Here is a 13,912-nt window from a genome sequence, read left to right on the forward strand (position 1 = left end):
TAATGGAAAATGTCTTATATGTAAATAAGTATTCATAATTTTGTTACTGATGGTGTTTTTACCTAGAATTTGGAAACCCGGTTTTCGCGGTGTACATATATATGTATATATTGCCCGTAGTCCAAGGGGGAGGAATATGCCAAATGAGGCCACGGAGAACCGGCCTTGACTCCTATTACACAGAATAGATACTTCTTCCTGCCTTTACTGTACCAGTGCCTAGGCTCTTCAGTCCAGAAAATTTTAATTTAGACAACATGACGGCCTTTCCTTTATGTTCTAAGTGGTCAAATGAAACCGGTCATATCTCGCATCAGGTAGGAGCTAGCAAACTATGGCCCATGAGCTAAGAATGGTTTTACATTTTTGAATGGTTGTTTTGGGGGGGCGGTACAGGGAGGGGAGAATCAAAGGAATAACATTTTGTGACATGTGACAACTAGGACATTCAAATTTCAGCATCCATAACATTTTATTGGAACACAGCCACACTCACTTGCTTCCATCTCCTATGGCTGCTGCATGCTACGAAGGCAGAGTTGAGTCATTCTGACAGAACTGTATGGTTCACAAGGCCTGAAACATTTACCGTCTGGCCCTTTACGGGGGTGGGGGAGATTTGTTGACCCTGATTTACACTAGAGCTGAAAGCCACTCTCTACACCTTCCTACCATCATCCTAAAGACAACCCACAGCTGCGACTACCACTAGGGGGCATTCGGGGACCGCACAGTAGCACGTAATTCAGACAGCTGTGTTTACCTCTCTGAAGACCCAGAGAAGACTTCTCCTATACGACGATTCGGACTCCACTGCATTACCATTCTTTCTTAACAGAGGAGGGTAGCTTCGGAAGCAAAACTGAACCAATCCACCAAAACACCAAGAATTAAGTAAATGGGATTTTAATCTGGAGTCAAGGCTCTAGTGGGGAATTGTGTTCCACTCATTTTTAAGGCACAATCCTAATGATGATGTAGGTTTTCAGATGATTGAAGAACTGCCAGTCAGTTTATCACAAGCTCGCCTTGTGATAAAACTGTGGCACTTTTATTTGTTTATAGAATTCAGATGCTTTTACTCATTTTTAAGTATAGCAATTAATAGCATATTTTCCTTTTTATAAGCCCTCGTCATAATTTAGAGATTACCAGTGAACATTTCAAAATTGAAAAATGATAAAACTGCTTGTGTTTATAGTTATTAGGATTAAATTTCACTGCAATATACAGTGTCTTATAGATTGAAAAAAGCATTGTCCTACATCTTTGTCAACAATGGAAATGCTCTATTCCATGAGGTATCTTTCCTTCCCCTCCCCCCTTTTTCATCCAGGATGGCATTTAGTAAAATTTAAATGAACAGAGGTGGCATAATGCAAGAGTCAGCCAGAATTTAGGCTGAAAGTAGACTTTAGCAGTCCAGTACCTTCCTAAATAACAAAAGGACCTTTTCCAAACACATACTGCAAATAGCAGACACTTTAACCCAGACATAGAAGATTGATTACACTCCATTTCCTAACATGAAGAACCCCAGTCATTGCACAAACCCATCTCTGAGACCTCAAGCTCCTCATTTTATTTTTTAATTCTACATTTGACCTAATTACCAGCATACTTTTTTTACCCATGTTAAATTTCCAAGGAAATAAGTTAACCATGTAGAGGGATGAATTTCAACCATTCAGAATACCATATCTGGCTTTTTCCTATAAACATTAAGCTCATGCATATGCCTACCTACAAAGTCAACAGGAAGTAAAAAAAAAAAATTTTTTTTTTCTGATGTTTCTGAAGACAGTGTATTGCTTGGTGTTTAGTATCTTTCTTTTAAAACTGATCGATCTCCAGTCCAGTTTCATCTGCACTACTAACTAGAACCTGTTTACTGTGGCTCATTTTCCAAGTCTGATAGAAAGATGTCAAGTGGTGTAGGATACAGAATTTCTTGCTTACAGGCATTGTACCAGCCTTTTAAAAAGTGAACTTATACAAGCATGGACATTAGTTTCAATAAATTTTTGTTTTGATATTCATGCTTTTGAAAATTGTCTGCACTTGTTTTTAAGCATCAGCCTATTTATAGTCTTACACATATGAAAGAAATGTTACTAAAAGTATCCCAAGAATATATGTAAAAATAACACATTTTATTAGTTTCAAGGCTACTTTACAAAGCGTCATTTTACAGCTCTGTGATATGACAAGTTTAGATAAAATTACTTTGAAGTTGTTTTTTTACCTTTGGGTGGTTTCCTTATCTTATTGGGGTTTGGAATCACTTTCTTTATTTTAAGGGGTTGTAACACTACAGCCTGCTGACCTTCAACAGGCTTCCTTTTATGTTTAGAGAGGTCTTCAAAGGAAGTCTCCAAAATTTCTTTTTCTTGGCTTTCCAAAGATTCAGTGTCTAAATTTTCCATGGACTCTTCCAGTCTGCCCTGGAGCCATGGTACGTGTAGACTGGGTACTCGGGGAATTATGGCTTTGACTTCATCAATAAAGGCAGTGGTGTCCTTTCTGAACCCCAGGGCCAGGATACATTTTAAGCCAATGACAGGTGCGAGTGTCTCACTGAGACGGGGAACCTGACAAGCAGGAACAGATCTGCTCAGACTTAACTGAATCAGGTGTGAGGTGATGAGCGCAGGCTTGGCTGACTTACACACGAGTACCAGCAGCAGCCCATTCCTTTCCAGAGCTCTGGTAACTTCATTAACGCCAATGGCCAGCTGCTTCCTGACACAGACAGGAGTCCAGCCTGACCCTTGCTCATTATCTTCTGGGTGTTTCTCCTTCAGATCCTCACTCATACCAACCTCTGTGCTACATTTGTCTGAGCTTTGTTTTTTTAAAAACTGCTTTTTCTTTTTCTTCTTATCTTCCATCTTCTGAAGCCCAAGAGATTTAAATCTGTCTTCAAGGGTCTGTAGTATGAAGTGCATGTCTTCTCTGTCTAGCGCACTCCAGCAGACAGTGTATGGGTTGTTCAATGATGTCTTTACTGTTAAAGGTCTTGTCTTCCGAACAGAGCCCCTTCCCGGAGCTTGAGGAGCTGCAGCCATTCTGAAAATCCCTCCTAAAGAAGCAGAGGACAAAGTAAATTCGTGTCACTAGCAATGCATGTCGAAGAATATCCTATTTGTACTCTGATTCCTGATAGGCTATAGCAAGCCTGACGTTATAGAACCAATGACATGACCATACGCTAAAAACCTCTTTTAAGAATAAGGAATTTATTCTCCCCATTTTTTCATGACTTTGTCTATTCATATACTGGTAATATATAAGTATTTTGCATTACTGCAATCGCAGTGGAATTCTACTGATTTCCTTTATTAAAAATGTTCCGTGTTTCTATCTGTCCATGATTATCTTTTTTAATGACTGTGCGGTATTAATCTTACAAATCTGTTACCATTTTTTTTAAGGATTTTTATTTTATTTATTTGACAGATAGAGATCACAAGTAGGCAGACAGAGAGGTGGGGGGGGGGAAGCAGGCTCCCCGCTGAGCAGAGAGCCCAATGTGGAGCTTGATCCCAGGACCCTGGTCATGACCCGAGCCGAAGGCAGAGGTTTTAACCCACTGAGCCACCCAGGTGCCCCCATTACCATTTTCTGAGCTGCTCTCCATTTGGGCCTCCATCCCACAAAGACCCCTTGAGCGCCTCCCGTGTGCAGGCAGCATTCTGGCTACAGGGTTCAGCACTGAACAAGTCCACCTGCATGGAGCTCCCAAGCTGTGTGGGCCCGGGAGCCTCTGCTCTTCATCAGCAGCCAGGTGTGGGTGTTCAAGAACCAGAATAGTAATCTATGCACCCGATCAGAAATTCCAATGATACTTTCATTCTATGCCCTTTTAGAAGTCTCCCTCCCTCCCTGGACTCTAAGCTTCTTATATGTCCCTCCTTAAACATCTCCTATGTACACAGGTATATATTCCCCCTTCTTAACAGAAGCTCACAGCTTCTGTAGCTGGCAACTTGATGAAAACTAGGGAAATTTTGCAATGAAACTTACAAACACTAATCCGTTAAAGAAAAGTAAGGATCCTTTTTGGGAAAATGTTACAAACAACTGACATAGGGAACATATCCTGGCTCTGCTTCCCAGACCAAGCGTGTTTCTCTTCCCTCAGTTTTATTCCTCACTAAATCCTGTTGCTCAGCTAAGAACTACAGTGACCTGCATGGCAAAACTGAAGGAAGTTAAATGAGCCAGCCCCCTGAGAAGTCTGGCATCTGGAACTGTCCCTATTTTCAGATGATCAGACTTTCTCCCTCCAGACAGTCCCTCATTCCAAGTGGTCATTTATCCCACTGAGGCCTGCCTTCCCCCAAATGCCCCGTTACACAGTTAATAATTACATCCTCTCCAATTAAACTTCCACTCACCAGGCTGGCTACTGATGGTAAAGAGCAGGTGTCTTCACAGAGTGTGTCAGAATTTAGAAGGCATTTTCTCCACATATTACTTGATTCTATTTCTCCATGTATTACTTGCTTCTCAAAAAATTCCTATAGAATTGCCCAATGTGTGGGTGAAGAAAGAGGTTAAAAGTCACAACCGGTTTTCCAAACCCAAAGTTTATGCTTTCTCAATCCTGGCTGTACATCAAAAATAACCTGCTACCTTTTAAAACATCCGGATGGTTGGTCCTTATCCCGGATGTACTGAACTAGAATCCCTGAGAATAGGACCAGGACACCTGTATTTGTTTAAAACAAAACAAAACACAAAAACAAAAGAACTGTCCAGGTGAGTCTGATCCAGAACAGGGTTACAACAGCTGGGGTAGGACAGGATGCCTCTTGACCCTGGACAGCCGTGAGAAATGGCCTCCTAACCTCCACTGGTCTCCACTGCACCTCCTAAGTCACCTTCTAACAGAAATCCAAAACTCAGCTCCTGGGGGCAGGATCAGACCTCCTTCATGCCAGTGCTGCTGGGGCCTCTCTACCTGCTGTACAAGCTGCTTCCTCCATCCCAGCCCCTCTGCACAGCCCTCCTCATCCCCCATTTTCTCCATGTTCCCCTTCAGCTCAGGGAGTCAGGAAGTAGCTCAGCCAAATCCGGTTGGGATTGGTAAAGGCTGGTATCAGGTTGAAGGTGGTCAGGAAAATGAGCAAGACAAATACGATCTAATAGAGCTCTTGCCAAACTGCAAGTCAGCTTATGGGCCTCAAAATTCAAACAGCACAGAAATCCTTTAAGTATGTTGTGGGTCCCAGAAGGTGAGCAAGCTAGGCATGAACTCCTGTCTTCAGAATCGGGAGGGGAGGGATTTCGAGCCAAGTAGTTTGGAGAAGCAGAATCTTAACACCCTATAATCCAAAAATAGTACTGATTGATGAGAAGGTAACGGTTTTGGAGGAGAAAAACAGGAAGGCTTTGCTGAGGTGACTTTTGAGCTAGGTGTTGGAGGCATTCACTACCTACAGGATCAAGGGCAAACCCTTTAAGGTGACTTACAAGGCCCTCCACACTCTGGCCTTCCACTGGCCTCTCCCACCATGCATAATTACATCCCACTACTGAACCCCTTACTGTTGTTGAACAAGGCCACCAGTCTCTAACCTCCACATCCACATTATTCCCTTCCACCTTCAGCCCCACAACCACTTTTCCTCAGCAAGTATTTCTGGATTATCCACAACACACCAAGCCATACAGTATTAAAGTAAAAACAGCTAACTACGCCTCAAGGTGCTTAGAATCCATGAAAAAGACTTATCACGAGGTAATAACAGGATGTGCACAGTCGAGTCCAGGAACTACAGAATACTAAGGAAATAGCAGAAGCCTAACTTAAGGGATCAGAAAAGAGGTCCTGGAGAAAGTGATCTTTTAACCTACATCTGAAGAGTGCCTGCCAAAGGGAGTATGAAGTAGAAAGAGTATCCCAGGGAACAACATTAACGAAATGAAGTTAAGTTCAATGTCGCTGGGGCAGAGATGTTGAGATATTAGGGAAAGGAAGCAAGGACGAGAGGTGAAGGTCCTTGCAAAGCTTATAATGGGAAGCAACTGTAACGTTTAAAACAGAAGAGTGCCGCGCCGTGATTTCAAAGGCATTGCAACAAGGTCTCTGCGGATTCCCCGCCTGGAAGCGTCCTTTGCCAAGAGTGGAAGGAGCAAAGAGGTTCCCAGAGTAGGCATGATGGTGGCCTGCACTAGAGTCGCCGCAGAGGGGATGGGGCTGAAATACTTAAGAGGTAGAATCGACCAGGGTTGGTGCTATCAACCGGAGTAAAACAAGAAAGGACTCCGGTCTCCAGATCTGGTAGCGAAGGGGAGGACAGTCCCAGCTCCCCTTGGTTGCATTCCTGTCCCAGAGTCCCCGTGTTTACCGCCCGTATCTAGAGCCCTCATTCTCTACTACTCAGATTCACCAACATTTTGTGATCCGTCCCCGGTTCTAGGCTGTGGGGCACTGAAGGACCAGGGTGGGCTTTCTCTTACTATCTCCCGTACCCTACAGATGCTCAACTCCAGACAGGAGAGTAAACCAAGGCCCGGAGGCAGGAAAGTACGCCCGTTCCCGCGGGGGTGGCTCGGCCCGAGAGGGGTCTCGGGGAAGACCTCGGGACCTCGCATGCCTGCAGCCCTCCGCCGCCTCCCAGGCCGGATCCCACCCGGGGGCGCCCCTCCGGTCCCCCTGCGTCCTCCGCAGCCCGCTCCCACTCACGAAGGCAACCGCACCACCTCCACGTGCGACGCGCGTGCGCAGAGCCCTTGCCCTCCCTGGCCCCGCCTTCCAAATGCTCTGAGAGCTTCGCATCTCATCATCTCACCTTGTCACTCACAATGGAGAGAGTCAGCCCACTGAGCCGCGAGGCCCCAACTACAGAAGCCCCGCGTTTGGGAATGCGGTAAGGAGGCTCAGGACCCAGCCCTACAGCGGCAGTGCGCAGGCGCACCGTCGGTCTCGCGAGACCTCACGGTTGCCTTGGTAACGCGCGGTTCACAGGCTGCACTACTAGTTTGGGAGGATGTTCTACCGCCGGTAGTCGCCGGAAGACTGGTTCTCTCATATGTTGCCCATTCCATTCTAATCCAATTTCTGCCTTTCAGCGCCTGGCAGTCTTAGCTCTCTCTCCTCGCTTTTCTGTATTTGGCTTGCCTAAGGGGACGCGAAATCCTAGTCCCTGTCCAGTGTACCCATCTCCGTCGACTCTCCGGCACCAGAAAATCAAGATAGACTGGGGGATGAGGGGTGGTTTGAGATAAAAAAAATGTGCCTACAGGGGCGCCTGGGTGGCTCAGTGGGTTAAGCCGCTGCCTTCGGCTCAGGTCATGATCTCAGGGTCCTGGGATCGAGTCCCGCATCGGGCTCTCTGCTCAGCAGGGAGCCTGCTTCCCTTCCTGTCTCTCTGCCTGCCTCTCTGCCTACTTGTGATCTCTGTCTGTCAAATGAATAAGTAAAAATCTTAAAAAAAAAAAAATGTGCCTACAGGCAACAGTGTAGGCAATCTTGAGCCCCCTGAAAGAGGAGAGTGAAGGCTTCTTTGTGTTCTGCGACAGCAGCTCTGAAAACTTAAAACGTCTGCCCTAGCTCCTTGGACCAGTGGAAACTAAAGGTACGAATGGAGTCGCTGGGGAATCATGGACAACTGTAAACAGCTGAAGGACATTTGCAAGGTCAGGCATCTGAATCTGTTGATTTACCCGTGGTGAGAACTTAGAAGAAAGTAGGTTGCTTCTGACCTAAAGAGCCTCCTCCCTCGCCATCCCAGTCCTTTCTCTTTTCCAGCCTAACTTAGTCCCCCTTACTCCATTTGTCTCAGAACTTTCCCCTTCTCAATCTCTTCACTGCTCATTTGGTTTTCCATTTTAAAATCTATTTTCTCCATTTTCAGTTTTTATCACCTACATGGTACCTAACTGACCATAAAGAAAAGGAAACAAACAAACAACACCAAAAAGTGTTCCTTTTGGTCAAAGATTTCTGCAGGTTACACAGAGTTAAAGTAAAATGTGATTTTTAAAAAAAAATTACAATTAAAAAATTAAGTAGAATGAAGTTACAGCGAGTTTGAATGTAGCAATGGACTTTTGTTTTGTAAAATGTATTGGCTCATGATAAACTGCAGACATCCAGTCTTAGATCTAGCTTTCAAGCTGTAAGAGAAATGTGGACACACATATCTAATTGAAATGCTCAAGTCATGAGAAAGAATTGTGCACAAGTTTTTGTCCTCCTAAAGTTCCAGAGTGTAGAGTGAGATTTACAACATCGTTTCAGTTCACATTCGCTCTATGAAGATTACCTCCCATTACATCCCACAGCTCTGGAGCCAGTTTGCCTGCTTGAAATCCTAGCTTCATCTCAGGCTAGTCATGTGACCCCTAAAGCAAGCTATTGAACCCTCTCCATGAAGTGATAAAAATAGTGCCCGTTGTGCTTATTGGAGAGATAATCTGTGTAAGATGCTTAGCATGGTCCCTGGCCTGCAGAAAGTGCTTGATAATTCTGTGATGAATAGTGACAACCTGAGTGAGGAGATAATAAAAATTAATAGTAGCCTCTATGACTTTCGTGCTTGTCTTATTTTGGGACTACCAGTGTGATCTCCACAAGAACTTTGCTAAAATGATGGTGTTTCAGGGACGCCTGGGTGGCTCAGTGGGTTAAGCCGCTGCCTTCGGCTCAGGTCATGATCTCAGGATCCTGGGATCGAGTCCCGCGTCGGGCTCTCTGCTCAGCAGGGAGCCTACTTCCCTCTCTCTCTCTCTCTCTGCTTGCCTCTGTCTACTGTGATCTCTCTCTGTCAAATAAATAAATAAAATCTTAAAAAAAAAATGAGGGGCGCCTGGGTGGCTCAGTGGGTTAAGCCGCTGCCTTCGGCTCAGGTCATGATCCCAGGTCCTGGGTTCTATCCCCGCATCGGGCTTTCTGCTCAGCAGGGAGCCTGCTTCCTCCTCTCTCTCTGCCTGCCTCTCTGCTTACTTGTGATTTCTCTCTGTCAAATAAATAAATAAAATCTTTAAAAAAAAATGATGGTGTTTCAAAGGTAATTTCTCTCATTTGGATCGCACAAACTTTACAAGAAAAAAGTAAGCAATCATCCCATGACCCTATTACCTCAAAACATATTTCCTTTCTGTGTTCCCTTGTAATTTGTTTCACATTTATACATGCATTCAAATTGCAAAATAATAACACAGATTAAATATTGTGATTTTCTTCCCATGTAACACTTTTGAATGTCTCTCATATCGTCTTCAAGGTATCACTTTAACTCATGTGTGTATGTGTATATACCTATATACACATATACACACACACATATATATACCTATATATATAAAATATCTAATGACAGCTGCTACAATTATTTTACCCTGTGAAACCTCAATTTGGTTTTTGAATAATAAAATGTTCTTTTTTTTTTTTAGATTTTTATTTTTTTACTCAACAGAAAAAGAGAGAGATCACAGGTAGGCAGAGAGCCAGGCAGAGGCGGGGGGAAGCAGGCTCCCCGCTGTGCAGAGAGCCCGATGTGGGGCTCGATCCCAGGACCCTGAGACCACGACCTGAGCCAAAGGCAGAGGCCCAACCCACCGAGCCACCCAGGTGCCCCTAAAATGTTCTTTTTTATATTAACTCTAGAATTGGGCTGTTGTTAGATTTATATGCTTGTCATGATGTAAGAGTGGCTTAAGGGACCTGGTGATAAATCATGTCATGAGAGACTATGTAAATGTGTAAATGTGAAGTGTTTCAAGCAGCTAAGTCACAGCTGGTGGCAGTGCCACGTGTCTGTAGATAAGGTCAGTAAGGAGAAAAAGCATCTATTTGGATTTAGACCATTTATTTTACTTAGAAGACAGCAAAAGCAAGATCAGCAGGATCTTACGCCCATGGGACAACAACCCTAGTCCCAGAGATCAATTAACCACGGATGTCCTGAGTGATATGTGACTCTGCATTAACAAATCAACTTTACGCTTCAACTCAGCGGGAAGCTTGCTTCTCCCTCTTCCACTTCCCCTGCTTGTGTTCCCTCTCTCTATGTCTCTCTCTCTCTGTCAAATTAAAAAAAAAAAAAAAAGAAGAAGCCCACAGCTATACCCTAAGATGGTGAGGGGATGCAGGGAAAGGGGAGGGCAACATGAAAAGCATTATTAGTCTCCACCAAAACTAGAGAAATGGAAGAGAAACAGTTTTGTGGAAGTTTCCCAAGAGATAAGGACCTAGGAGCACTTGGGTGGCTCAGTCACTTAAGCATCCAACTCTTGATTTTGGTTCAGGTCATGATTCAGGGTAGTGAGACTGAGCCCTGCTCTTAAGATTCTCTCTCCCTGAAGAATAAATGAAACAAGATGGGATTGGGAGGGAGACAAACCATAAGTGACTCTAGTCTCACAAAAGAAACTGAGGGTTGCTGGGGGGAGGGATGTTGGGAGAGGGGGGTGGGGTTATGGACATTGGGGAGGGTATGTGCTGGGGTGAGTGCTGTGAAGTGTGTAAACCTGGCGATTCACAGACCTGTACCCCTGGGGATAAAAATATATGTTTATAAAAAATAAAAATCAAAAAAATTTTCTAAGAATTAATTTCTAAAAAAAAAAAAAAGATTCTCTCTCCCTAACCTGCCCCCTCCCCCACCTCAAACCAACAAAAAAAGATTGTGAGCTTGCTCCAGGAAGAATCCCAGGCATTCTGCCATGACTCAGTCTGCAGTCAAGCCTTTCCTACATGGCATGTCTAGGTAGAGACATGCAAGGTGGTCAGGGGCCTTGGCAGAGAGCTGTTGTTCTTTTAAAAAGGAGGGATTTAAAAGACCTTACATCAAATGGTCACAAAGTTGTCTGGGATGTTCTTTTTCTTTTTTTTTTTTTTTTTAAGTAGACTATTTATTAGAGTTTTATTTTATTTTTACAGGCAAAAGCCCAATGTGATGAGCACCTGGGTGGCTTCATTGGTTAAGTGGCTGCCTTCAGCTCAGGCATGATTCCAAAGTCCTGGGACTGAGTCCCTCATTGGGCTCCCTGATCAGTGGGGAGCCTACTTCTTCCTCTCCCTCTGCCTGCTGCTCCCTCTACTTGTGTGCTCTCTCTTACTCTTTCTGTCAAATAAATAAATAAAATCTTAAAAAAAAAATCTAATGTGATATGATGCTAGGCTTTAGATTTTACATAGGTTCCAAGGAGCCAGCAACAGTACTTTTGGAAATAAAGTGTCTATATGATATAAAATCAGCTGCAGGTAACTTCAAAATATGCCATACATGTACATAAACATAATTTTAGAATTATTTAAAGTATAAAAATTTATATGAATTAAATTATCTCAGAATTCTTTCTAAAGCAATATGAGAACAAGCGGTTGAGAAGCACTTTTTTTTTTTTAAAGGTTTTATTTATTTAGTTGACAGAGAGAGATCACAAGCAGGCAGAGAGGCAGGCAGAGAGAGAGGAGGAAGCAGGCTCCCTGCCGAGCAGAGAGCCCGATGTGGGGCTCGATCCCAGGACCCTGAGATCATGACCTGAGCTGAAGGCAGAGGCTTAACCCACTGAGCCACCCAGGCGCCCCGAGAAGCACTTTTAATGTAGAAATGTACATATGTCTGTAAGCATGTATTAGGTGAAAAATATAAATAGCATTTTACTTTATTCACTGGTTTTAACTGAGTATCTTTTATATGTCAAGCAATGGGCCAGGTTCTACATACATAAGAATGTTTCCTTCCTTCCTTTTTTTGACAGATAACAGGATTTATTGAATTCTAAGTGTTGGGGATAAAGCAGTGAACCGAAATTCTAATGCAGAAGACAGACAATAGAACAGAGAAAGTAAAATATATAGTATATAGGTGATGAAAAGCACTGTGGGAAGAAAAGATTCAAAGCAATTCCTATCCTATTTTTGTTAAATTAGAAAAACCCATCCTAAAATTCATACTGGATCTCAAGGAACCCCTGAATAGCCAAAACAATCTTGGAAATGTAGAACAACATTGGAGGACTCACACTTTCTGATGTTAAACACTTAATACAAATCTACAGTAATCAAAACAGTGTGGTATTGGCATAAAGACCAACAGTGGAATAGGGAGCCCAGAAATAAACTCTCACATAGGTCAATTAATTCTTGACAAGGAGGCCGAGACAATTTAATGGGAAAAGAAATTTTTTTCAACAAATGGTGTTGGGAGAACTGGATATCCACATGCATATGAATGAAGTTGGACCCTTAATTATATCCCATACAAAGATTAAATCACAGTGGGGCACCTGAGTGGCAGTCAGTGAAGTGTCCAACTCTGTTTCTGCTCAAGTTGTTATCTCAGGGTCATGATCTCAGGGTTGTGAGATCAAGCCCTGCCTCGGGCTCTGCGCTCAGCATGGAATCTTAAGATTCTCTCCCTCTGCCCTTCCCACTTGTTTGCTTACTCTCTCTCTCTCTCTCTCTCTCCAAAATAAATGAATAAATCTTTAAAAAATTAACTCAAAGTGGATCAAAGATCTAAACTTAAGGACTAAAACTATGAAACTCTTAAAACATAGGGGAAAATCTTCATGACATTTCACCTGGTAATGATATCTTGGATATGATCATAAAAGCACAGGTAGCAAAAGAAAAAATAGATAAATTAGATCCTCATCAAAATTAAAACTTTTTGGGGTGCCTGGATAGTTCAGTTGGTTGAGTGCCCGGCTCTTGATCTCAACTTAGGTCTTGATCTCACAGTGGTCAGTTCAAGCCCCATGCTGGGCTCCATGCTGGGCTTGGAGCTGAATTTTAAAAAAATTATAAAATTTTGTGTGCATCAAAGGACACTATCAAGAGAGTGAAAAGAAAACCCACAGAATAGGAGAAGATATTTGCAAATCACATCTGATAAGGGATTAATATTCAGAATATATAAATAATATAAATAATATATAAATATTATTATATTATATTATATATATAATTATATATATAAATAATATATAAATATATATATATATAAATATATATATATAAATAATATATAAAAACTACAACTCAACAAGAAAAAGCAAAACAAACAAAAACCCCCATGGGGCACCTGGCTGGATCAGTCTGTAGAGCATGCAACTCTTGATCTTGGGGTTGTGAGTTTGAGCCCCCTGAAAAAACTGGTTCAGGGGTGCCTGGGTGGCTCATCAGTTGGGCGTCTGCCTTCAGCTCAGGTTGTCGTCCCAGGGTCCTGGGATAGAGCCCGTGTCAAGCTCCCTGCTCTGCTTCTCCCTCTTCACAACCCTCCAACCCCTCATGCTCACTCTCTCTCACTCACTCTCTCTCTCAAATAAATAAAATCTCTTTTAAAAAAATTTAAAAATGGGCAAAGGACTTGAAAATACATTTCTCCAAAGAAGAGATGCAAATGTCCAATAAGCACATGAAAAGATTCTCAACATCCTTAATCATTATGGAAATGCAAATCAAAACCATGAAGAGATACTACTTCACATCCATGAGGATGGCTGTTATTAAAACAACAGATGGTTTGCTCCGTTGAGCACTCTTGATTTTGGCTTGGGTGGTGATAACCCCATGTCAGGCTCTGTGCTCAGTGGGGAGTCTGCTTCTCTCCCTCCTCCTCTCTCTCTGCCCTTCCCCCACACTCATGCACGCACATGCACGTGTTCTCTTTCTCTAAACAAATTTTAAAAATCTTTAAAAGAAATAAAACAGCAGGAGTGCCAGTGTGACTCAGTACCGACATCTGCTACAACATGGATAAACTTGAAAAACATTATGCTAAGTGAAATAAGCCAGTTGCAAAAGGACAGATATTGTGCAATTACACAAATACCTAGACTACACAAATTCATAGAGCTAGTAGGTAGAATAGAGGTTACTAAGGCTGAGGAGAGAAAGGAATGAGAAATTCTTTAATGAGTACAGACTTTCCATTTAGGAGGATGAAAA

At 42.8% G+C, this 13,912-nt stretch overlaps 1 protein-coding gene across 4 annotated transcripts; it reads right to left on the bottom strand.

The window, feature by feature from the left end:
• Positions 1 to 453: 453 nt before the first annotated feature.
• On the bottom strand, positions 454 to 6,936 carry RPP38 (ribonuclease P/MRP subunit p38). 4 transcript variants are annotated; one of them, XM_047741138.1, is made up of 3 exons: positions 6,801 to 6,936; positions 4,401 to 4,523; positions 454 to 3,082 (listed from the first exon to the last, which is right to left on the bottom strand). In XM_047741138.1, the coding sequence occupies exon 3, from the start codon at positions 3,066 to 3,068 to the stop codon at positions 2,223 to 2,225; it is 846 nt and encodes a 281-aa protein (XP_047597094.1). In that variant the 5' UTR covers positions 3,069 to 3,082; positions 4,401 to 4,523; positions 6,801 to 6,936; the 3' UTR covers positions 454 to 2,222. The 4 variants fall into 4 exon arrangements, with proteins under 4 accessions (XP_047597094.1, XP_047597096.1, XP_047597095.1 ...); XM_047741140.1 differs by lacking the exon at positions 6,801 to 6,936 and adding an exon at positions 6,695 to 6,713; XM_047741139.1 differs by lacking the exon at positions 6,801 to 6,936 and adding an exon at positions 6,403 to 6,677.
• Between the last annotated feature and the right edge of the window lie 6,976 nt (positions 6,937 to 13,912).

This window comes from Lutra lutra, chromosome 8 (assembly GCF_902655055.1).
Source record: "Lutra lutra chromosome 8, mLutLut1.2, whole genome shotgun sequence".
NCBI classification, from domain to species: Eukaryota; Metazoa; Chordata; class Mammalia; order Carnivora; family Mustelidae; genus Lutra; species Lutra lutra.

Excerpts from the sequence above, each read along its gene's own strand:
- RPP38 (XM_047741138.1), bottom strand. The coding sequence starts at position 3,068 with ATGGCTGCAGCTCCTCAAGCTCCGGGAAGGGGCTCTGTTCGGAAGACA.